Source organism: Nelumbo nucifera, chromosome 5 (genome assembly GCF_055504915.1).
Source record: "Nelumbo nucifera cultivar China Antique chromosome 5, China Antique-T2T, whole genome shotgun sequence".
Taxonomy (NCBI): Eukaryota; Viridiplantae; Streptophyta; class Magnoliopsida; order Proteales; family Nelumbonaceae; genus Nelumbo; species Nelumbo nucifera.
The window spans coordinates 83,892,691-83,918,048 of NC_142653.1; the positions used below are offsets into that span (position 1 = coordinate 83,892,691).

A 25,358-nucleotide genomic window follows, 5' to 3' on the forward strand; every position below is an offset into this window, starting at 1 on the left:
TTGTGAAAATGTTTCAAGATCATTTTCGGCTCCAAAGTCAGATTCTTGTAGATACACTATATAATCACTAGGAACTGCTGATTTCCTTTCACGAGTAGATCATCTTAATGTTGGACCATCTTCTCCTTGAAAAGCTTGTGGTTCAACTATTTGTTCAAGAAGTTGAGGTAATTTCTGAACTGGTTGATCCATTGGAAGATTCTCAGCAACTTGTGGAACTTCAGCGATTGGCTCTTCAGCATTTATTTGAACTTGAGGAGTGCTATGAACTATTACCAATCTTATCTGAAAACGTGGAATGTTGAGTTTCTGTATGATCATGATCGGGAATTAAGTCCCTGAACCGATCCCTCCCACTGATCATGTCATTTTCAATTCCTAAAGTAATTCCTGAACTGGTTGATCCATTGGAAGATTCTCAACAACTTGTAGAACTTCAGCGATTGGCTCTTCAACATTTATTTGAACTTGAGGAGTGCTATGAACTATTACCAATCTATCTGAAAACGTGGAATGTTGAGTTTTTGTATGATCATGATCAGGAATTAAGTCCCTAAACCTATCCCTCCCACTGATCATGTCATTTTCAATTCCTGAAGTAATTCCTGAACTGGTTGATCCATTGGAAGATTCTCAGCAACTTGTGGAACTTCAGCGATTGGCTTTTCAGCATTTATTTGAACTTGAGGAGTGTTGTGAACTATTACCAATCTATCTGAAAACGTGGAATGTTGAGTTTTTGTATTATCATGATCAGGAATTAAGTCCCTTAACCGATCCCTCCCACTGATCATGTCATTTTCAAGAAAATTTGGCGTTTCTTGATTCCACAATCCTAGTAGAGTGAGATGGACAATAAAATCTGTAACCCTTAGACATTTCAGCATAGCCAATGGAAAAACTACTAATCGTCCTTGGGTCCAGCTTTTTCTCTTGTGGGTTATATATTCTTACCTCAGACGGACATCCCCAGACACGCATATGTCACAAAATCGGTTTCCAACATTTCCATAATTCAAAAAGTGTTTTTGGGACAGCCTTGGTTGGAACACGATTTAATATATACGCAGCCGTCTTTAGTGCTTCAGTCCACGAAAATTTAGGAAGATTGGAGTTATTAAGCATACTCCTCACCATGTCCATTAGTGTTCGGTTCCTTCTTTCTGCAACACCATTCTGGTTTGGAGATCCAGGCATAGTGTGTTGGGCAACAATTCCATGTTCTTGAACAAACTTGGCAAAAGGACTAGGTGATTGTCCACTCTCAATATACTTACCATAATATTCACCACCTCTATCAAATCTCACTATTTGTATTTTCTTCCCGGATTGGTTCTCTACTTCAGCCTTAAAGACTTTGAAGGCATCCAATGCTTCATGCTTGTTATGAAGCAAATACACATACATGTATCATGAGTAATCTTCGATAAAAGTGATGAAATATTTCTGGCCGGGCATATCCATGTCTGGACAGCATATGTCAGTATGTATGATTTCTAATATGTTTGAACTCCTTTTGGCACTCTTCTTAGACTTGTTTGTCTGCTTACCCTTGATGCAGTCTACACAAGTCTCAAAATCAGTGTAATCAAGAGTACTAAGTACTCCGTCATTTACTAATCTCTTAATTCTATCTATAGAGATGTGACCTAATCTTCGGTGCCATAACATAGAAGAGTCCTCATTAATATTACACCTCTTAGTGCCAGTATGAACATGCATTGAACTATTAGTAGCATCATTTTGTAAGCAAATACGATAAAGACCATCAGATAAAATACAATTTCCAACACAACTTGATTTATAAAATAAACTAAAAGAGTTGTCTTTAAAAGTAAAGGAAAAAATCAAATGGCACAAGTCTCGAAATAGAAATCAAGTTTTGTGAGAAACTTGGTACATAAAAGGTCCTTTCTAAAACTAAAACAAAACCACTACTTAAAGTTAGGGTGCATGTTCCTATAGACTCCACATGCGAGCCATCTTGTTGCCTGATAAGATGCTCAGCTCACTTCCCACTGGCTTCCTTAGGTTTTGCATACCCTGCAAAGAGTTTGTAATATGGATTGTAGAACCAGAATCAATCCACCAGGTGTTAATATTAACATTAACCATATTAGATTCATAACAAACAAATGAAGATAGATTACCTTTCTTCTCAAACCACTTCTTGAACTTGGCACAGTCTTTCTTTACGTGTTCCTTCTTTTTGCAGAAGAAACACTTATTCTCCTTCTTAATATCAGCTTGGGGCAGTATTTTACCTTTCCCCTTCTGATTAGCCTTAGAAGTGGTGGCCTGAGATTTGTCAGCTTTGTTCTTCCCGTTGACCATGGCCAGCATTGCACTTTCACCCAATTCCATCACAAGCCTCTCCTCTTCTTGAATGCACATGATCATTAATTCATTAATGGACCATTTATGCTTATGTGTGTTATAAGAGATCTTAAAAGGCTCGTACTGTTGTGGAAGGGTGTTCAAAATGAAGTGCACCAGGAAGGACTCTAACATATCTACCTCAAGTTTTTTCAGTTGAGCCGCTATATCCCGCATTTGCATAATGTGCTCACGCACACCCTTAACAGTTGTGAGATGGAGAGAAGAGAATTTCATGATTAGGGTGCTTGCCAAGGCCTTCTCTAAAGTGACGAATTGATCATCAATGGCTTTCAGCAAGTCGCGGACTTTGTCATACTGTTCTATAGAACCACGAATACCAACAGTAATTTTTGTCTTGATGAACACTACGCTGAGCCAATTGGATCTCTCCCATCGCTCATATAGCGCAATTTCAATAGGAGTACTTTGTTCAGTTACAGATGGTGGTTCGTCTTTCCTTATAGCATAATTCATGTCCATCCACCCTAAATGAAGGAGAATCCCTTCCTTCCATATCTTATAGTTGTCACCCCGAAGTTCAGGAATGTCAAGACGCATATCAAAGTAAGTAGTAGGTTGAGATATTGTAAAAAGTTCAAATGCTTATGTCAGAATTTGAGGCTTACAAAACTTAATTACATGTGTTACCAATGTAAAACATGCACAAAATTAAATCTAATGATATAAAAATTGCATGTGGGATAAATTTTATTCAAATAGATCAATATGTATTTACAATAGAAATGTCAAATTATTTACTTTTCGAGTACTTTATGAAATAATTTGATTTTCTATTCTCAATGATAAAAATACCAAACTATATTCCAGTTCATAATCCCTGTGGGTAAATTATGATAATAATCTGGTATTTTATCCTAATTAATTATATAAATATAACAAAATTTCCTGTGGGATAAATTTTAATATATCAAGTATAATTAATCACAATTTTATGTGATATTGACTTAATATATAATTTTAATTAATTGAAGATGCTGTGGCTACTCTCCAATTAATCAAAAATTATATTGATTACTAGACAATTTTTCTTATAGTGTTTCAAGCTCTACTTAATGCCTAAGAACTATTATTCCTTATGTGATAAACATTTATCAAGAATAATCACATAATTCATGCATAAACTTAATTTGAGCAACATAATAAAAATGCCCCAAAAATAATTGTTTATGTGCTAAAATAACTTAAACTAAAATTGCATGCATAAAATAAAATTATACATACATATTCACAAAATTTAGGCACATATATAAAACTAAACTCTAAAAGTGTTATTTTCAGGTAACTACCAACATATTGTAGCCCAAAACTAAAATCATTTATGCACTAAAAATATTTAATAACATGCATAATGACAACTTAAAATTATACATGCACAGAATATAGTTGTTAGCATATAAACAAAGTGCATACTACAAATGTTTTAATAATTTTTTTTTAATGCCCAAAGCAAACAACATGTCTTTAGTTTAGCTCACCAGGGAATCAAATACGATCAACACTTAAAACATGGACCCACACCATTTGGTGTCGTCTCCTACCTTTAGCCGGGTCGTTTTTTACCCGTTTTCTAACCCGATAAATTATGGTTCATATTCATCATTTTATGCACCATTCTACATGAAATCAATCACAAAATTCATAGAAATCCCAGTACAAAAAACGATTCCTAATGATATTTTGCACCAAAAAAAATTCAAAATCAAAGAACCCATATTCAAAAAATATATAGGCACCGAAACTGTAACAATTTTGTTTATATGACAGGGCAGAGGCAAAAGCAAGGCTCTGATACCAAATGTAAATCCAAATATACTCCTAAGACATGTTTCTAAACATTAGAAACACAAAACAAAAATATGACTTACCTCCAACCATTGTTTTTGTTGTTTGGCAAGATAACTTTTCTCACACTTTTCTCTCAATTTTAGATGGTGTGAGTGAGCAAAAAAGAGTAGTGAGAATAGGCTTATATAGCCGTCTACAATCAAAGCGGCTTTTGAAAACGAAACCATTACCACCCAAACTAAATGTCCCATTATTGCCATTATTGGTACATAAACATTGCACTACAATTATATAACGTTTTTTAACGTAAAAACGTTATAAGGTAAAATAGTAATTGCCCCTATTTTTTTTTTGACTAAAAAATTAGACGTTGGCATGTATGGGTTAATGTTTTCTTTTGACCAAAACATTCTCAACTGCATTAACGCACAAATAAGTGAGGGCAACTACATTAGATTAAAAGGCAACTATGCAAGGTGCCAACCAATTGGTCGATAAGGTATCGGCTACCTGTTGTATAGCCCTTCATAATATGTCGAAAAAAGGGGCAACTTACATTGATAACCATCTTCATGGGTCTCTCTATATTTGGCCTTTTATCTTGTTTTACACAACTTTGTTTGCTACGTCAAGTTTATATCTAGTCATTCTCCTGCTTGTGAGTGCAAACTTCGAAAGACAAGCTTTGTACTTCATTAAATCCTGGAACTAGATTAACATTAAAACTTGTACGAAGGCCAGGGTGAAATTCGATCAACAGATTTGCTTCATGAGCTTGAAGTACATTTGCGTTTTTATGGGTATTTGGTGATATGTCCAATCCACATATGGGTCAGGGGATTCGAATCCCCCTCTCCCAGGTGGCAAAAACGAATCAGTTAGCATACCAATTGAGCTGTTGGCAAATATACTTTATTCCCAATTCCCACAAGTATAGCTTGGAAAAACTTGAATACTCGTATAGTTCGTTTTTGGTTTTTGCCACCTTAACGAAGGAACAGTGTAGCTTCTGTATTATGAACTCGAGGCTTAACCCTTCTTTTGTTTATAACACCCCCCCCCCTCCAAAAAAAAAAAACAAAAAAAAAATCCAGAAAAAAGGGTTTAATTAACAGCAGGATGCATGTAGGGGGTGCAAATGGATCGGATCATGATCCGGTCCGATATCTGATCCTATTTGGTCGAATTTAGTATATGTGTTATTTATACCTATATATAAATATATAGGTATATGTGTTATTTATTTATTTATAGATATATTATTTATATTGTATTTTTATATATTTGTTATATTATTTTTTCTTTTAATAATTTATTAATTTAAAAAAAATAAATTAGATGAAATAGAATCCAAAAATCCAATAGAATTTAAATTCAGATCAAATCCTATCAAATCCAATAGAATCTAACATAAATAGTATCAGACCGAATTCCAATATACCCCATTCCAATCCGATCCAATCCGTTTGCCTCATAGGTGTTGAAGATGGAGCAAGACCAGATATAACCACTATAAGGATTGAATTAGTACACGAGTCAATAGATCATAGATGTTTAACCACATGACGTAATTATGACTTGTAAATTCAGGACCCTGGCAAAGTGTTAATCTTAAATTAATCAAAATTGCTGAAAAAGAAGGAAATATCTGACTGCAAGTTATAGCACCTAGGTCACCATGTCATGCGATTTTATTATCAGTTTGACCCAACTCATTTAATTTATATCCAACTTTATCTAGAGTTTGCATTATCTTATGCGTGTGCATATTGCTATCCGTCAAATGTGACATCGCTAAAGATTTCACCAACTACATACTATGTTCTTTTTACCTTTCTAATGGTTATCCAAACTTTCAATTCCATCTTTCTTGGGCCACCTGACCATTTATTGTTAATTTGTTTCAGGAATGCTTCTTCCCTTGACCTTTTCTTCATGATGTGTAATACATTTTTTTTCTCTTAAACTTTATCCTAAATTATAAATTCTTTCTTTACTTCAATTATTTATTTTTATGGGGTCTCTCTATTTTAATTGTATACATTCCTGTTCAATTTGCCAAAGTTTAATTTTTCTTTCATTACTGAATTAGTTAAGATGAATATCATTTAGTTGGGTTTGAAGTTTGAACTCTCAAACAGTAAAATGTTTGTTTCACGATTTAGGTTGCATTTGGCATTCCTTATTTTAAGGACTTATCTCTTTTTGCGGTTAAAATGCCTGTATGTGTACTGAGTTTTTTACAGCAAAAATGACTAAATGAGACAAGTCCTTAAAATAAGGAATGCCAAATGCAGCCTTAAATTACTAGATGAGTGACTTTTTTTATCAATTATTAACAGGTCCGGTTAAGAGTAGACTGTCTTAACCTTTCCGCCATAGGTAACCGATTTATGCTGCATTTGGCATTCCTTATTTTAAGGATTTATCTCCTTTTTACTGTTAAAATGATTCTATGAACATTGAGTTTTTAACTGCAAAAAGGAGATAAGCCCTTAAAATAAGGAATGTCAAATTCAGAATTAATGGTTTAACTATCCACATTAATGCATTATATAAAACCAAAAAATTATGAGATGGGATAGACCATAGGTTGGGATTTTGATAAATAAAACCACATAATCAATAAAAATTTATGAGGCAGGACAAATCATAAATTTCCTCAATTCGGATCTACTCCTCACATCAAGTCCACAATATAGTACAGTCATATATTGAGAATATCTCCCTATAAAGATAACTTTCAAGTACGGACATGTTCTAGATGTGTGATTCCAAATACTTGTAAGGAGCGCTTTGTAAGAAGCAAATCCAAATTCAAACTTCCCAATACTATTAAACTACTTTTGGGTGCTTTTTAATTTTTATGGTCCTACATGAATTTATACTTAAATAAACATCAGCATCAACACTTGATATTAGTTGATCGAGCCTACTCCAACGAATTGACAGTTGAAATGATCAAACTCCTTCCTGAACAAGTCTTATCTCATCTAATGGATTTAGCTATTCTCTACCATCGCAGTTCCATCAAGTTAGTCATATCAAAGTTTTTTGTCAAAAACAATAGCGAATCATTTTTAGTTTGACAGTTTCTCAGTTCGATTGTATCAAATTTTATTAATAAACAGGTACAGCACTTAAATGCCTGATGAGATCAGCAAGTTGGTTCTATCAAATATATTATTATATTTGTGACTGAAACATTGCGAATTAAAAATTTAGGGGGTGTTGCGCTATTAATTGCTTCAAAGTTCAAACAAAGGGTAGATAAATGTCACAATACCAACCATTATGACCACGTCTTATGAGCAATAGATTTTTTTGGTAGACTTAGTTTGGAAGGAATACAAATATAAATATGTAGAGTGTAAAACTTTGTATTTTGTATTATTTTTATATGTATTTATATTGTATTCCTTCTAAACTGAACCTTAGGATTGGATTGATCCAAGCCCAATCCTAACTTTTTAAGACTCAGTTTGAAAAGATCACAAATACCAATAAGTATAGCACCAGATTCAATTTGGGAAGAGTGCAATTACAAACCCAAATGGAGCCTTAAATTTCAAGACTCAATTTTAGCTCAACTTGAGGTCAAGCTTGAATTTATGATGCATTTAGAATAATGCAAATAGAGTGTAATTCCCGGTTCAGGATAAATTTGTACTCTGGTTCACTTTTGTCTGCGTTTGACAACATTGTATCTATGTATTGACAAATGATAGAAAACACATTTTTCAATGCATATTTATATCATAAAGAGATGTAAAAGCAAATCAATAAAAAATAAGTAAATTTGCATTCAAGTGAACTTTTGATAAAAAAGGCATATGCTTTATTGGAATTCGTATTTGCATCCATTACGGCTAAAGTTTATTTGATAAGAAGGTAAATTTGTCGATGTAAAATTAACCCAACTTTACAATTTATATGAACCGTTTTACACTCAACATATTTGCATCGTTTTCAAACACAGCCTTATCAACTGAAGCCCAATCTAAGTTTATTAATGCAACTTGAGTAAGGCTTAGGATTATTTGGTCTCCAGTGGGTTTGGTCGAATCTGAAAAGTTTATAGAATATGTTTTGGACATCCACTTTTTATGGGGCCTTCTAGTTGAATTCATAAGTAAAATAATTAAAAGTATTTACTAAAATCATAAACAAATGCATATATTATAATAATAATAATAATAATAATAATAATAATAATAATAATAAACCCTATATATAAATAACATGTGATATATATATATAAGCTAAAAAACTCAAGCCTGGTGTTTGTACTTGATTGCTTATAACATTTTTCTCATTAAAATATGATTATACAATATACATGGATGTATGGTCGTATGTTATGGACAAGAAAACCTTTCTAGAGTCTGGACCCTTTGTTCTTATATGCGTAGGGTAGTGCTTTGGTTTCGGTTGAGGACTGGTGGGAAAATCTTTGGCTGTCGTACTGTCAATTACGTTTTTTTTTTTTTTTTTTTAATTCAGTCATGTTATTCAATTGGATTGAGTTTTGGTGTCAAAAACCTGTGGGTTACAACCTACAAATTGAATGATTTCGGATTAGTCAAAACCATTTAACTAATGGCTTTATAAGGGTGGTAACACTTAGACACTTAGCCCCCCTTGAACTTTGTTTTGCAACAAAGACCACAAAACTTTGAAGTTCTAACACTTTACCTCCTAACCTGTTAAAAGGTTGACCGTGAACAAAACTAACCAAGAAAAGAGAAAAACAAACTAGAACTACTACAAAATAAAACATCACAGGGAGTCTAACGGATCATCATCCTTTTCATACTCCACTCCAGCAAAGTTAGAGGGTAACAGAGGAAGCATCCAGATGGGAGGTCTTCAAGGATGGAGAGTCTATTAGAGCACGCCCTCAAGTTCGCTTGGTCCTGTGTGGTGAAGGTACACTCCGCGAGAAAGTCGGCCAAGGACTGGGCTTTGATAGCGGGCTGAGGAGCATAGTCGATGTCGAATTCGCTCAACTCCACAATCCACTTGACTAGGCGGCCAGATGCCTCCGGCCTCTGGAGCACTTGCTTGAGGGGTTGGTCGATGAGCACCCGAACACTGTGGGGCTTGGAAGTATGGTCTGAGCTTCCTTGCTGAGGTGACTAGTGCCAAGGCCACCTTTTCTAAGTTGGAGTATCGTTGAAGACCTTGCTGGTATAGTAGATCGGTCTCTGTACTCGGTCTTACTCCTTGACCAATACTAAGCTGACGACCTCATCCCCGGCCAAGAGGTAAAGCAAGAGCTCATCCCCTAGGCTCGGTTTTGTGAGGAGAGGCGGCGAGCTCAGGTACCTTTTTAGATCTTGAAAAGACCGCTCACATTCCTCGGTCCATTGGAAGTCCTTCATGTGCTTGAGGGCCTTGAAAAAGGGCAGACACCGATCCGTTGATTTAGACATGAACCTGCTGAGGGCGGCTATTCACCCGGTGAGGTGCTGCACTTCTTTGTGGGTCCAAGGTGATTGCATGTCAAGGATGGCCTGGGTTTTCTCTAGGTTGGCTTCAATTCCTCTCTATGTCACCATAAACCCTAGAAATTTGTCAGAGCCAACCCCGAAGGCGCATTTGGTTGGGTTCAGCTTCATTCTGTACTTCTTGAGGGTGTCGAAGACTTCCTTAAGGTCGGCCAAGTGATGCTCGGCTTTCTTGCTTTTCATGAGCATGTCATATATGTATGCTCCACATTCCGGCCGAGATGATCCTTAATATGGACTCTCCATGTGGATGGTTCATCCAACAGACAAGGCAACGGGGCCAGCCTCATCCTCCTTGGCCCTGACGATTCGGTATTAGAGCACGCCCTCACGAGCAAGTCATCTACGAGTGCAAAAACTGAGGTCACACTCAGATAGTCCTTGCCAACTAGGTGGAGCCGAGGTGGAAGGACGAAGCCATGCACCAAGATCTGTTAGCAAGAAACAAGTCAGAGGCCCGAGGAGTTATCCCCGGGTAGGTACTCCAACGCTCAAGTTAGTATAAGGTAGTGGGCGGTCGGACTGAGTAGTTAGAGAACAGTGATGGTCCAAGCAAAGTAACAATATGGGAATTAGAAGTTGGATCATTTACCTTGAGTGGGAGGTACCTTTTTATAGCCAAAGATCCGTGTCCTGGTCGAATGAGGCTTCCGGGGTTATCGGGATGAGGTCTCCTGCTGAGGTCTTCGAGATAAGACCTAATCCCCAGCGGAGTTGTCCCCATCTGTTCTTCTGTCTTGGTCATGCTTATCCATATGATGTGGAGTCGTCATGGCTAGAAAGGTAGAGTAGGGCCGCGGAGATGACACGGTGCTGATGTAGCCGAGGAGATAAGGTGGGTCACGAATACGACATGGCGTTGACGTGGGCAAGGAAGTGAAATGGCCATGTAGGCGCCACGTGGCATCTGGAGCCAGCTTAACCATAACCCGAACAAGAGGGGAATCATAACACTCTTCAAGAAGTAACTTTCCTTTAATAGCCAGCTTATGAGCAGACATGATCAGCACATAAAAGCCTGAATTTCATATCAGAAATAGCATACAAATCTTGCAGGAGGTGCCAAGCTTTAGGTTCACAATCAAAACATCTGTGGGATATCACATTAACTACATTAACTAAGTCACAAAAAATGCAAATCTCTTGGATTCCAAACCTTTTAGCAGCAATACAACATTCTAACATTGCTGCAACTTTAGCAAAAAAAGCTGAGACCATTTTACAACCACCACATTTAGCAAACAAAAAAATCTCCATATGCATTTGCTATCCAAAACCCAAAACCACTAGTCCCAAAAGGGCAAAAAATGCCATTAGATAAAGCTTTAAACCCATAATAACTAGACCAACTACTCAAAAAGTTAGATCCCTTCAGTTGATTAGTTCTAGAATAGTCAGTTAATTTTTTTTTTTTTTTGGAGGGGGGGGGGACTTTCTTCACTTCCAACATCGACCTATGCACATGAAGTAAGGAGATGTGAGGATTTGGCATGAAGTCATCAAGAACAAAGCCATTTTTAGCTTTCCAGATGAACCACAAAATAACAATAGACAACTCTATCACAAAGCCATCTGAAATTGCACTTGATGGTACTTGGGATAACCACCAAGCCCACCAGTCAGTGAAAGAACTAAAAGTGTCAACTCCTTTAACTGTTAAACCGATATTGATGCTGAACCAGGTAGCTCTAGCATGCTCACATTGGAAAAGAGCATGCATAATGCTCTCTTGGGGTTGTTGGCATAACCTGCACAGATCCTCTGCAATAATGTTTCTTTTGCAAAGGATTTGATTTACTGCAATGTTGTTCTGGCATCATCTCCAAATAAAGTGCTTCATCTTTAGAGGGGACTTTGAAATCCCAAGTTTTTTTCCAGAGCTTTGGAGTCAAGGGGGATGGAGCTCTTTCTTGAATTATTTCAACATTCTTGCTAATAGCAAACTAGTATGCAAAGTTAATAGAAAGTCTGCCTTTTGGATCAGGAAACCAGATAAGTTTATCATCTCCCCCTAACCTAGGGATCTCCATTTTGAAAACCAAGTTGGTTAAATTCTAATCAAACAATTCCTATAGCTTCCTAGCATCCCAAATTTTTGTTGATGTATCAATTAAATCTCCTACACACCTGCCCGGTTCATTCTCGGGTCTTGGTCCCATAGGTTGGAATTGCTAAATCCCTTGGATCCAAGGCTCATCCTAGATGTCTATTTCTTTTTTTGTGGCTATACTCCAACATGCCCCACATCTTAGCACATCTCTTCCAGTTAGGAGACTCCTAAAGGCCCACGAACAATTCTTAGGGGTTCTAATGCTAAAAATTTTTTCCTTGAGAGGTACTTCTCTCTTAGGATTTTTACCCATAAACCCTCTTTGTTAGAATAAAACCTCCAAACTGGCTTTGCCAACAGAGCTAAATTAAACAGGGGGGTCTCTAAATCCCAAACCGCCCATAGATTTACTTATGCAAATATTTGCCCAACTTACCCAATTTACCTTTTTCTTCTTTCTTGTTTCCCCTACATAAATTTTCTCTGAATCCTTGCAAGCCAATCACAAACACTTTTTTTTTGAAAGATGCATAATATTAAGATTTAAACAAAGGTAACAAAGTTCTCCACTTTAGGTACCATCTTGATATTCATTAAATACAAAAGATGATAGGCAATGAGTTTTAGCTAGTTGGGATACCTTATGGGCAGTAGTATTAAACTTCCTATTTACAAACTCAAAAGAGACAAGTCTAAAATTGGAAATTAATAGGTTGATCCTAAACAAAAGCCATTGGTAGGACCAGGGTAGATCTATCTTCTATTGAAGCACTTGAACAACTTGTTGTGCATCAGAGTATATACAAACTTCCTGAACTCCTCAGAGTGAGTTTTGATAACGCCTACATCACAACATACAATTCGGCTTGAATGACAAAGGAAATTTGATTGGTTCTACATCCAATAATTTTTAAGCAAGTTAGATTTTTTGAGAGAAAAACAACACCATAGGTGTATAGAGAATCAGAGACTTTTCCTGCATCAGTAAACACAATAATAACCAAATTTTGATTTATGCTTAGAGGGATTTTATCCATTAAGTGTTGGGTTGGAGGGGTATCGATATTGGAGTGATAATGTGATTGTAAACAAGAGTTATTAATTTGAATCAAAATATTGATAGGTCGAATTAATCTATTTTTAAATATCTTTTCATTCCTAGCATGCCAAATGTAGTAAGAAGCTGTAATACCCAGTTGAAAATATTCATGAATAAAGAGTAATCTGCGATTTGATTGTAGAGTTCTAATGTAGACAGTCCAGGATCCTTGAAATATATGTTGGAAATGAATATTCCAAGGGTTGGCAAAAAGTATAGCTTGAGTAAAAGTGCAATTCATGAATAAATGATTTAGATTTTCAACTTCTAAGTTACACATAAGGCAGGTTTTTTGTTGATTATCTTGAAAGATCTTCTCTTTTACAAGAATATAATTATTAAGAATTCTCCAAAACAGAAGTTGAAAACAGGGTGCCGTTTTGAGTTTCCAAAGCTTTTTAAGACTGAAGCTAAGGTCTGGGTCTATAGATGTATCAGACATTCCTTGGTTCCTCTTGTAATCTTCTTTTACTGAAAATTTGCCTAAAGCTATGTATGAACCAGATCCAAGAAGTGGGATGAGAAGTAGGAAAAATGGGGGTATTGAAAATCTTAGTTGCTTCATCACTATCAAAAGAAGAAATGATAACATTTTGATTCCATTGACCATTCTGAATAAGATGTTTGATATACAGTAAAATTGGTTTTGCAATTGCATCCAAGGTCGTTGTGAAATTGGAAAATCAGAATCTTCCTTAATTAACGACCCACATTCAGAAGCAAGGTTAATCAGAGTTAGGGCTACTAATTTCCAAAAAATGGAACATGAAGCTGAGATAAAATGGGGAAACAAATTTTGGTTTTTTAGGTATTTCGATTTCCAAAGTTGAGCCCATAGATTATTCTGTTCATTTAGAATATGTTGTTTTCTTGAGCAAAGCTTTATTAGTTAATTGGAGATTTCTGAAACCTAAACCTCCCGCAACTTTAGGTAACATTAGGACATTCCAAGCACACCAACAAAAAGGATGAGGTTTTGATTTAAAAATTCCCCACTAGAAATTCTTGATTATTTTATCCATTTGGTCAGTAGTTTTATGGGGGAACTTAATTAAAGTCATGGCATGGAGGGGAATATATTGTAAAACAGATTTAATTAGTACTTTCTTGCCAGCTTGACTTATAGTTGAGGCTCTCCAAGAGTTGAGTTTTGCTTGCATGTTGTTTAGGATAAAAGATAATTTAGAATGTTTATTCCTAGACCAAAAGAGGGGAAGCCCTAGATATTTATAGTTATTGTGCAAAGGTTTTATTTTTAGTTGTCTCGAAATTATACGTTGGAGTTTGGGATGAATATTCTAGCTACAAAAAATTATTGATTTATCCATGTTTATGATTTGTCTTGAAACCATTTGGAATGTATTTAGGAGTTGGATTAGATTATTTATTTCTTCTCTCTGAGCTCTTATGAAAATCATGACATCGTCCGCAAAGATGTGAGAAATTTTGGGGGATGATTGGGAAATGGGAATACTTTGGAGTTTGTCTTCTTGTTTAGCTTGATGAAGGAGTCTAGAAACACCCTCCATTACTATAATGAAAAGATAAGGAGATAGCGGATTTCCTTGTTTCAAACCCCTAATTGGTTGAAAACGACCTTCAGAAGTCCCATTTATAAGGATTGAATAGGAGACAATTGAAATACATTCTTTGATTAGATGGCAAAAGTCAAGAGAGAAACCTAGAAGAGAAAGAAATTGAAGGAGGAAAGACCATTCTATATGTCATAAGCTTTGAACATATCTAGTTTGAGACCCACATAGCATGTTCTTCATTTTTTGTGCTTTAAAAAATGAAACATCTCCTGGGTGATAATTGAATTATCAGAGGTTTGTCTTCCAAGAATAAAAGCTACTTGGTTTGGTGAGATACACTTGTCCAAAATTTTACGAAGTCTACCAGCTATCACTTTAGCAATTATTTTATAGGTGACATTATAGAGGCTAATAGGTCTATAATCTTGGACTTTAGAGCAGTCAACCTTTTTTGGGATAAGACAAATGAAGGTATGGTTCAGCCTTTTTAAAAGTTTTTTATTTTGGAAAATTTCTTGTACTAATACTACTAAATCAAGACCCATCAAGTCCCGAAAGTCCTTAAAAAGCATTGATGATATACCATCGAGACATGGGGATTTTAGACTCCCAATACTAAAAATGGCTGATTTTACTTCATCAGTAGAAGGAATATCAGTGAGCATGCAATTCTCTTTCTCCGTGATAATTGGGTTAAAACAATTGGATATATCTGCTAACTCTTCATGGTTTTGGGAGGAATAAAGGTTTGAGAAAGAGTTGATAAATATTCTAGTGATGTCTTCATGCTCAGTTTTCCAATTGTTCTATTCATCTTTAATTCCTTCAATGTAGTTTCTTTTCCTTCTAAAGAGTGTAATGAAAAAAAATGTATTTTGATCTCCCAATTGCAGCCAAGTTTGACGAGAGGTTTGTCTCCAGTAGCTTTCTAGTTGATTGTTTGCATGTTCAAATTCTTTGTATAAACTGTTTAAATTATCAAGGACTCCTGATTGTTCCACTTGTAAGATCTGATCTATTAATTTTTGTATTTTTTTCTTTGTTCAATAAAGTAAGATTTTCTCCAACTGATTAAACTTCTTTTTAAAGCATCCAGTTTCTGAGTGATTCGATAAGCTGCATGACCACTAACTGAAAGCTGCCAACCATCTTCTATGATTTTCTTATAGGAAGTCTTTAATAGCCACATCTCAAAGAATGTAAAAGGTTTGGGAAGGCTACGAATTGTAGAAATAAGGTTGAGGATGAGAGGATGATGATCCGATCTGCATTTAGAGCCTAGAGAGAGGGTTGCATTAGGAAAGATAGATAGCCAATCAAGAGAGGTGACAACCTTATAAAGGGTTCTTTGGTTATGGCCTATGCTTCTTTTACTTGTCCATGATATTCCTCCTCCATGAATATTCAGTTCTAAAAGATTATGTTCTATTATTAAATTTCTATATTCCCTAGAGGATAATATAGAGGTATTAGAAAGAGGTTGAAGGTTCTAAAGAGTTAACTGAGGTAGCCTCATTGAAATCCCCGATTAATAAACAAGGAAGTGAGATTTGTTGCAATTTTGAATTCAGATCTAGCAAAAAGTTATTTCTATGATGTTTCATAGTAGGACCATAAAAAAAGCTAGTAGCCAATTACAGGTAGGTAAATGAATTTTTAAAAACACGTACCTTGGAGTTGATGACTCAACAGTAACCAAAAAGACTACTTTCCACAGGACAGCTAAACCATCGGCTCTTCCTTCAGGATTAACAATAATATAGTTAGGACAATGAAACCTATTGGTTAAGGCTTCTATCTTGGATTCTGGGATTTTTGTCTCACATAAAAAATAAAGTCAGGGTTAAGGCGGAGGACAAAATCCCTTAATCCCTGAACTGCCTTAGGGCGACCTGCCCCACAGTAGTTCTAGCTTAGGATAATCATTTTTGTATGCCCTTAGCTCCAATCAGATTTGATGTACTTTTGACAATTAGTGTAAATAAATAAAGTACATGTTTGATTCATGTTGTGTGGTATATTTCTGTGTAAGACCCTTAAACTGGACACTTAATGAGACTCGTGTTAGTTTAGAACTTTCACAGTCGTTGGATAAGTCTGGGGAGATTTATCCTACCAAGGCTAACACTGGTGTGCTGCCAAGTGTTGGGGTGGCTTGTCTTAGCCGCCAGAGTAAGACCCAAGGCACATGAAATGTAGGATTACTTGAATCCTTGAACCGGACCAGATTTCCAATACTGCCCTGGACCTTGGAGATAGATAGGCAAAACTGGAAAGTTACACCTGACCCCTAGACTCGATTATGATACTACACTAGGTGTCGGATTGGGCTGTCTTTGATATGCTAACCAGTGAGATCCTTAGCGGGGGTCAAAATCTGGGTATGTTGGGACAGTCTAAGAACTCATATGAGTGGGTGATCATGGTGACAGGATCAGCCTCTTTGTCGGACAAAGGTAATGATTGGGGATGCACTCTCTCTGATGGAAACCAAATTGTCGGCAGTTGATTTCAATCGTTGGAATTTTGTTTTGCAAATTTTATATATATATGATATATAAATATGTACGGTTTCAAAATGTTTGCAAATGGTTTTAATTCTCAGGATCCATGTGAGTAGAGAGTGCAGCACTTTTTCTTGCAACCGAGGGAGAAGTCCTCTCTTGTCGGGCAGTGTTTGATCATTATGAGCTAAGAGGTTAAGTGTAAGGCCATTTAGGGTTACACCTGATGGGACCACTTAGTGTAAGTGTTGGGCCCATAGGGTCCATGTGATGGGCTCAGGGGGTTCACTGGGCTTTCTAGTGAATTCGGCTAGGCCTTGTAACATAGGCTGGGCCGAACCCATGTGGCTGATATGTAGATCAATGCTTGGGTCCCACGTCATACAAAGAAGGCCAACTAAACAGCAGTTTGGAAACTAGTTGAGCACTTAATACTTATTGGGCCTAAAACCCATATCGAACTGGGGCTGATATGATCACCCACTTATGGGGCAGATCTGAGATTAGGGTTAGCTGAAAGGATTAGGGTTTTAACCCTATCCACTCTTGGAGACCAAATTCAAATGAGATTTGAATCTGGTAACCTCCTGATATGATCAGGAGTAGGCTAACCTAATCTGCAGATAAGATTAAGATTATCCCCTATCCAAATACAGATTTGGATTGGGATAAAGCCTAATAGGATTAGGAGGTCTCTTAATCAAAAAAAAGAGGAGAAACCCTAATGAGAATTATCAGAATTCAAACCAAGGGTTTTAGCGGAACAACCTCTTGCGAATTGAGATAGGATCTCAAATACTCCAGAGTGAAGAAAAGTAGAATACGCCGACTTCATCTCTACAGTTCTCCTCCATCCGCCGCCGTTCCCTACAAGATTCGATCTCTCTGAGAGGGAAAAATCAAGGAGTTCTTGATATCAGTCTTTGCTAAAAGACTGATTCAATTCGGTGCTCATAGTCTCCAACGAATTCTTGTGAAGCGTTCGGTGCGTATGACGCACGCTGCTGGTTCTGTTCCACCGTTGCTATATCATCTTCAGCAGGAGTAGATCTTGGACCTCTCTTTGGGTGTGAACACCGACGTTGGGAGATACTGATTCTCCGTATCAGGTATAACCCTTCCCTTTGCTTTTGGTTTAGATCTGGTTCGGTTTTGGTTCAAGTAGATCCTTGAATAATGATTCTAGAATCAGGGAGTATGATTCCCAATTGGAAGAAAGGTAGGAAATTTTTGAAATTTGCCCCACCCAATTCCCACCATTCTTTCAGTGGTATCAGAGCCAGGTTCGAATCTTGAACCAAGAAATCATATCTGACTCTAGCAATTCGGTAGAAGTTGTTCTATCCGAGTATTATGCAGATTGCAGTTTGTTTCAAGAAACTGTTTCTTGTTGAGGACGATTGGTTTGAAATTAATTTTTATTAAATCTGAAATTTATTTAGAATTGTTCTTTATTTATTTCTTGATTTAATGGGTTGTTCGTACCTGGAGATCGAAGTGCAGATTTGGTGCAGATAATCTGTGCAATCTTTTTGCAGTTTCCATTCTATTCGGTCTGTAATTTTTTTTTCTAGACTGAATGTATAGGATTCAATCAAGGATGTAATTAATTCATAGAAATAGGATTTCTGTAATTTTTTTATTTATTTTCTTGATTGGAGAAGAGAAGGCGGCGGCGTTGGAGATTCACAGATGGAGGGATCGCTTTCTGCGTTTTGCAGTTTGTGAAACTGCAACCCTGGTGACTAACCTTTGTTTTGCAGGTGGTACGAGCAGTCCTTGTTTGATTTGTGATTGTCTAAAATCAGAATTATTAATTTCAGATCTTTCTTGAATTAATTCTTGAATTGAAAATCAGTTTTGACCATCTCGGACCAGATTGGACCAAATCTGTTTGGACCAAATCTAGGGTTCGAAAGGGGACTGTTTTCAGTCCAGATTTCTCACACTTTTAGACCCAAAACTGATGTTCAATTGTAGGGATTAATTTGGCCCAACCTGTAAAGCCTAGTTTTAAAGAGTTAAAATTGCTAAAGCCCAGTTTTACATAAAAGCTATATGGGCCGAACTGCTAACTACAATTCAGCCCATATACCTGGATAATATTAATTATTAATGTTATGGATTTTAAATGGGCTGATTGATGGGCTTTACAGTAGTTAATTGATTGGATCAATTCTTCCATTACATGCGATGTGTGGATGTTTGATGTGCTGCGACCATGGGCCATAAGCATTTGGCCCATGATGATTCGTTAGTGGCTCTTACACACACCATGGCTGAATGCACATCATTGCCATGGTGTCCCATACAGTCATTGAATGACCCCTTCCTTTCATGGTGGGCCCCACAACCCTGAAAAGGGACACGTACGGAAACCCTAGCCGAATTGGGCCACCATAAAAATCTGACTTTATGAAAGTCAATGGGAGCCACTCTGGTTTGACCTAAATTAACTAGGGCATAATTTTGTTCCCTCCAGCAAATATGAGTGCTTGTGATAGGGAGATCCATGTGATGGATTCTCTAAAGGCCTTCCGTCATTAGCACGATGATGGGTCCTTCAGTAATGAGGAAATGCACCATAAAATTGGGCTATCCATTTGCTATTGGATCTGTCAGAGTGTTTCATAAGATAATAGGGGCGTCATAGACCAATGTGGGAGGGGCTTCACTAGAAAATGGGAACTCTTTCACGGTACCTTGGCGTAACCTGAATATGATGGGTGAGCACTCACTGGACAGAAAGGTTTACTTGAAAACGGCTCTGAACCTTGTCTGACAGAGGCCAAAGGGAAACTCAAACGATGAGTGGATATGATCCGTCATAGAAAGGTGGTGGGGTTATGCAGATGAAACAGTTGGCTCCACGCACCCTATGTGATTTCCCACATTTCCAGAGACATTTCGCCGTCTCTGTCACTGAGATAGGAAGGAAATCTCAGAGATGAATAAATGGGAATGGAACATAGATTAAAAGACATATCTACGTAGGTAACATGAATCAAACTAAGGTTATGGACTAACGTTTTATTGTTTTATCAGAAAATGGCAAACGTTCAATTTGCAAAGCTCCTAGATGATAACAAGCTTAAGGGCCCAAACTATGCCGACTGGTACAGAAACCTTATGCTGGTCTTAACTTCCGAGAAACTTGATAAGGTAGTGAAAAATCCTGCCCTAGAGCGTCCAGGAGACAGGGCTTCTGAGGCCCGAATGAGGGATTTTCAAGATTGGGAGGATAAAAACTCCCTAGCCCGCTGCTATGTCATTGCCTCCCTAGACAATCCAATACAGAGGCAGTTCGATCAGATCGAACTAGCCAAGGACATATTGGATAGTCTAAAGACGATATACAAAGAGCAGAACCGTTCTACTTGGCAGAAGGTCTTGAAGTTGTTCATGACGGCGCAGATGTCCAAGGGGCAGAAAGTTCATGACCATTGTCTTCGGATGATGGCCTATATCAACGAACTGGAAGCTCTTGGATCCATATCAACGAACTGGAAGCTCTTGGATCCGGGCTAGATCTTGCCACGCAAGTGGATGCCATCCTTAATTCTCTGCCTCCTTCCTTTAACCCGTTCATAATGAATTATAATATGAACAAGCTGAATATCAACATCTAGAAACTCAACAATATGTTGCAAAGGGCCGAGGATTTGATAAAAAAGGATGAGCCTGTGGCTATGCTTGTTGAAGCTAGCAAATCAGGCAAGAAAAAGAGGAAGGCAAAGAAGCCCTAGAAGAAAGTTGCCTGTCACTTCTGCAAGTAGATCGGCCACTGAAAGAGGAACTGTCCTGCCTACCTAGAATCTAAGAAAGGTAACCTCAAAACTTGTGTCATAGAGTAATATGTTAGTCACTTCTATGTCCTGGTGTGTTGACTCCGGGGCTTCAACTCATGCGTGTAATTCACTGCAGGGATTCAAAGTTAGTAAAAGGCTAAGTGAAGGAGAAGTAGCACTTTTCTTGGGAACAACTGCAAGCGTTGCAGCTACGACAATAGGAACCGTAGAATTAGTCTTTAGATAAGGAATACTTGTACTTAAAGATTGTCTTTATGTACAGAACCTAAGAAGAAATTTGATATATGTTTCTAAACTGTGTGCTGATGGATATACTGTTTATTTTAGTAATGTGATTACTGTTAAACGGAACAACAAATTCATCGCATGCGGAGAACTAGAGAACGGTCTCTATGTTCTACGTCCTTCTCTAGAAGCTAACTTAACCGAAACTACGTCGGTCGAAATCCCCAAGAAAAGAACTCGTGATACAATTAATCCCACGTGCCTGTGGCATTATCGACTTGGCCATATCGGTATTGATCGAATCACAAGGCTGGTAAATGATGGTTATTTGGATTTTCTAACTGTAGAAGATCTTCCCACTTGTGAGCCTTGCTTCCGAGGCAAGATGACAAAACGACCATTTAACGGTAAGCCTGAAAGATGTACAGGCACACTTGACCGTATACATACTAATGTATGTGGTCCCCTGAGTGTTAGGACTCGTAACCAACACGTGTACTTCATTACATTTACCGATGATTATTCTCGTTATGGTTACGTGTACCTAATGAGACATAAGTCCGAATCCTTTGAAAGGTTCAAAGAGTTCAGACAAGAAGTCGAGAAATAGTTAGGGAGAGAAATTAAGGCCCTTCGATCAGATCGAGGTGGCGAGTATCTCTTTGACGAATTCAGGGACTACCTGAAGGTCAACGGGATAGTGTCACAATTGGCTCCTCCTGCCACACCACAACTCAACGGTGTTTCAGAGAGGAGGAATAGGACATTGTTGGACATGGTCCGGTCATTTCTCGTACACTCAGAATTATCCACATTCTTTTGGGGATATGCATTAGAGACTGCTATCTATGTGCTGAATCGGGTTCCAACCAAATCGGTTCTGAAAATTCCATACGAACTCTGGACCGGAAAGGAACCAAGTGTCAGACACTTGAAGATTTGGGGTTGTCCTGCGCACGTTAAGAGAACGAGTGCGGACAAGTTGGAATCCAAGACCAGTCATTGCCTATTTATAGGCTACCCAACGAATTCAGTAGGTTATCTTTTCTATGACCCAAGTGAGCAGAAAGTGTTCTGCAGTCGAAACGCCCAGTTCTTAGAGACCGATTACCTCTTGGACACCCATCATCAGGAAATAGTTCTTGATGAGGAGAGCTCAAGAGCAGTGGGAGATGTCTCACAAGTTCCAGGTAGTGACCAACCTAGGAGATCCACCCAAGTATCCAGGCCACCAGTCCGCTATGGTTATGACCAGGATAGTTACCTGGTCAGCCACCTCTGCTCGTAGACAGATAAACATATAGAAAAAAAATAGCATACAAATACTTATAGAATGTTGATCCTCTGGAATTGCACTGGGATCATTATGAGCCACGTGATGGATGGAGACAATACATTCCTTGTGTTCAGCTGTGCCTAAAGATCTAGGCCTATTGTAAATGGGTAAGTTTGGGGACAGATGATCAGCTTTCAGATTTGATAACAGGTCATTTCTAGGCCTTTTCCCTCTAGCTGAAGAGGAGGGACCAGGAGTATCTTCAAAAAGGCGATTGACTAAATCTTGAGCAGAAGCCGCTAGTTGGAAAGTTTCAGCTGAAACTCTAAAGGGGGAGGGGGGGGAGGATGAACTCGAAGTTACCAATAGACTTGCGAAAACCGGTGGGACTGGGGTAGAGTTTTCATTAGATTGGACTTAATGATTAGATGGGGAAGGAGTTGCTTCATTGTGAAGGTTTTCAAAGGATAACAGGGTAGTTGCATTGAGATTAACAAAATCACCAAAGTTAGGACGCCTCCATGTCCGCCGTAAAGCCTATTCGGCTCTCAACTAGGGGCCTGGATTATTCATTGGCCGCCGATTAATAAATTGGTCAAAAGAATGGCATGCTGTGTCTGGAAGAGGTTGAGAGCACCGACGGAAAAGATGGCCAATTTTTCTACACAAGTAGCAGGTCCAAGGGAGGTCTTTATACCGATAGGTGATCCAGTTATAGATACTTACAAATGAGCCGGTTTGAAGAGGACAATCAATGGATCAGAAAGCAAGACATGGCATATGAGGGAATTGATGAGAGGACAACTTTAATCATAACCTCCTTCTTGTAGAAGATAAGAAAGAGTGAGAATGACGGTTCAACCTAGGGTTAGAATTTTTAGGCCCAAAGTACAATTGGGGTGGGTGCCAGCTCGGAATTGATGCCAATTCACAGGCGGACATTGATGTATAAAGTGGGGGTTTTTGACATTTTAAATGTTTATAGCACTGTAGTGGAATTCAATATGCATTAGGCCTATTCGTACTTCTCCTTAAAAAAGATGATTTCCGCCACTTGTATTGATCTCCAATCTTTCACATAAGTAATTAAAAATACTCTTTTTTGATTTACCCAATGAAGAAGGGGGACCCAAGTAGGTGGCTGTTCACTTTTTTAATCCCCAACAATCTTATTATAATTTTCTAAGTCTTGGGTGGAAGTTGGGACTATAAAATACTTCAGATTTTGAGCTTATGACCAGAGGCATCACAATATTGCTGCAAAATCTCTAGAATCACCCCAAAGGCATGATGAATTGATCATTCCCAAATCATTATCATGATGAATTTTGTTAAAGGAAAGTTGAAAGAAAATGTTTAACGGAAGGGGTAAAGTGCCGAGATCAAGAAATTTGGAGAGGTCTTTAAAACAATGTTCAGGGGGCTTAGTGTTAATACCTCCCAAATACAGGGTGGTTGTCTATAATTTACTCTATTTATTGAAAATAGGTAAGATTTGACACTTGGCCAATTAAATTAGCAAGAACGTGGGGCGCCGATGTGATCTCCCGCCCACCACCAATAATTTCGTGTGAAAAGAGGTGCGTAGGTTGGAGATGTAGTTAATCTTGTCACCCTCGCTGGGTTTCTTTTGTCCCGCAAAGCTCGACAACGACAACCTATTTAAATGCGAATGTGGGCTCATGTCATATCTTACGCCTCCAAAATCAAAATCGAACTGTAAATCTTTTTGTCATTCTCCGTCTGCATCTCGAAGTCAAATTCGCCCAACGCACGCATTAATCTTATTTAAAAGGAAGAGAACAAGAACAAGAAAAAGGAGAAAAGAATGAATCTTATCGATATCAGCTTTTGCATTGGTCTTGGAGACCTGGTCAGAAGATTCAGAAGCAGAGACTTCCAGCCGATAAAGATATCGCATTCGCATCTGTTTAGCCAACATCAGGGAAGTAATTTTTTACACTTTTGGGCCCGAAGCCTGCTGAAGAATTCTCACGAGTTACAAGTTACAACACTTCATGGTACATGAAAACACGTCGGCCGGACTTGCTTCCTGATTTCTAGGGTTTCGAACTCACTGGAGTAAGAACTTGTCTGCTTAACATTAAATTGTGTGGGAATGTTTTCGGAATTCCGACTTTTTGTGCAGAAAGATGGATGAATTGGCTACAATTAGAGCTATCTGATATGAGCATTATTGATTTTATCTTTACATTTTAAGAAGTGCTGAAGTCTCCAGTTCTTTTACTTGCAACTATTTGGAAAATTGTTTGGTCCATGGAGTTTGAGCTTCCGAAAATCAAGTGTTTGGAAATTTGGTTTATCTATCTATCCATTTATATATCTGAAGATACTTTAAGATGTTTTCTAACTCGGAAGAGTTTTTTTTGGTCTTTTTACTTTTGTTGTGTGGGCAGGCAACCAATTTGGACGTCTAAGGTGATTTGCAGCATTTAGTGGAGTTAGCTATTCTAGAATCCAGGCGGTTTTCTATAGTTCTAAGATGTCTGGATTGAGAGTTTGGTCGCTTGGAGCCCTTCTGGTTTTATGTGTTTGTTGCTTATCAAAAGCTGGAGCACAGATCACCCATCCTGGCGAAGGTGATTTTATTGAATTTTTGGTGTCCTTTGATGTATATTATTAAGCACTTGTATCATATGCTTCCCTCCTGAACTTCCACACGGCATTTAAGCTACATTGAACAGTTGTTCTCTTGATCCATTTTTTCTAATACTATTTCGTATAATTTCTAGAAACATTTCTATGGTGGACAGGAAAGATTAGGTGTTTTATGTTGGATAAGAAAAAAAATATGGGTGTGATTAACCGAATTGAATCATGGTACTTGATTCTGAAGTTTATTTTATTGCCAACAAATGAAGAATTAGCCATTTCTCCTTTCTAATTGCCAAGATTTTATTTCTTTATTGACAAAAATACATGCATTTACAAACAGAAAGCTCTAAATCATGCAATGATCACTTAATTTAGCAGTTTCAGACATAGATTCTGAATGAATCATTATTTATCATAGAATTGTGAAGCAGACCTGCCATTTCATAAACGTACATTTCCTGAGACCCTAGACAAGAGGATTCAATTGATCTGGATAATTTATAATTGGATCAACCCCAGCAATTGGGAGCCTTAGTTTACCCTTTGCTT

The 25,358-nt window shown here is 37.6% G+C and overlaps 1 protein-coding gene across 2 annotated transcripts in view; it reads left to right on the forward strand.

Annotated features, from left to right (window-relative positions):
- Nucleotides 1-23,887: 23,887 nt before the first annotated feature.
- The window catches only part of LOC104612976 (putative LRR receptor-like serine/threonine-protein kinase At1g06840), a 69,723-nt gene continuing 68,252 nt past the window's right edge, over nucleotides 23,888-25,358 (forward strand). Inside the window, exons 1-2 of one of the 2 annotated variants that reach the window (XM_010280650.3) lie at nucleotides 23,888-24,275; nucleotides 24,611-24,793. In XM_010280650.3, coding sequence (XP_010278952.1) covers nucleotides 24,697-24,793 — 97 coding nt within the window. In that variant the 5' untranslated portion in view covers nucleotides 23,888-24,275; nucleotides 24,611-24,696. The remainder of the gene's footprint in view (nucleotides 24,276-24,610; nucleotides 24,794-25,358) is intronic. The other variant, XM_088887287.1, reaches the window with a different exon arrangement.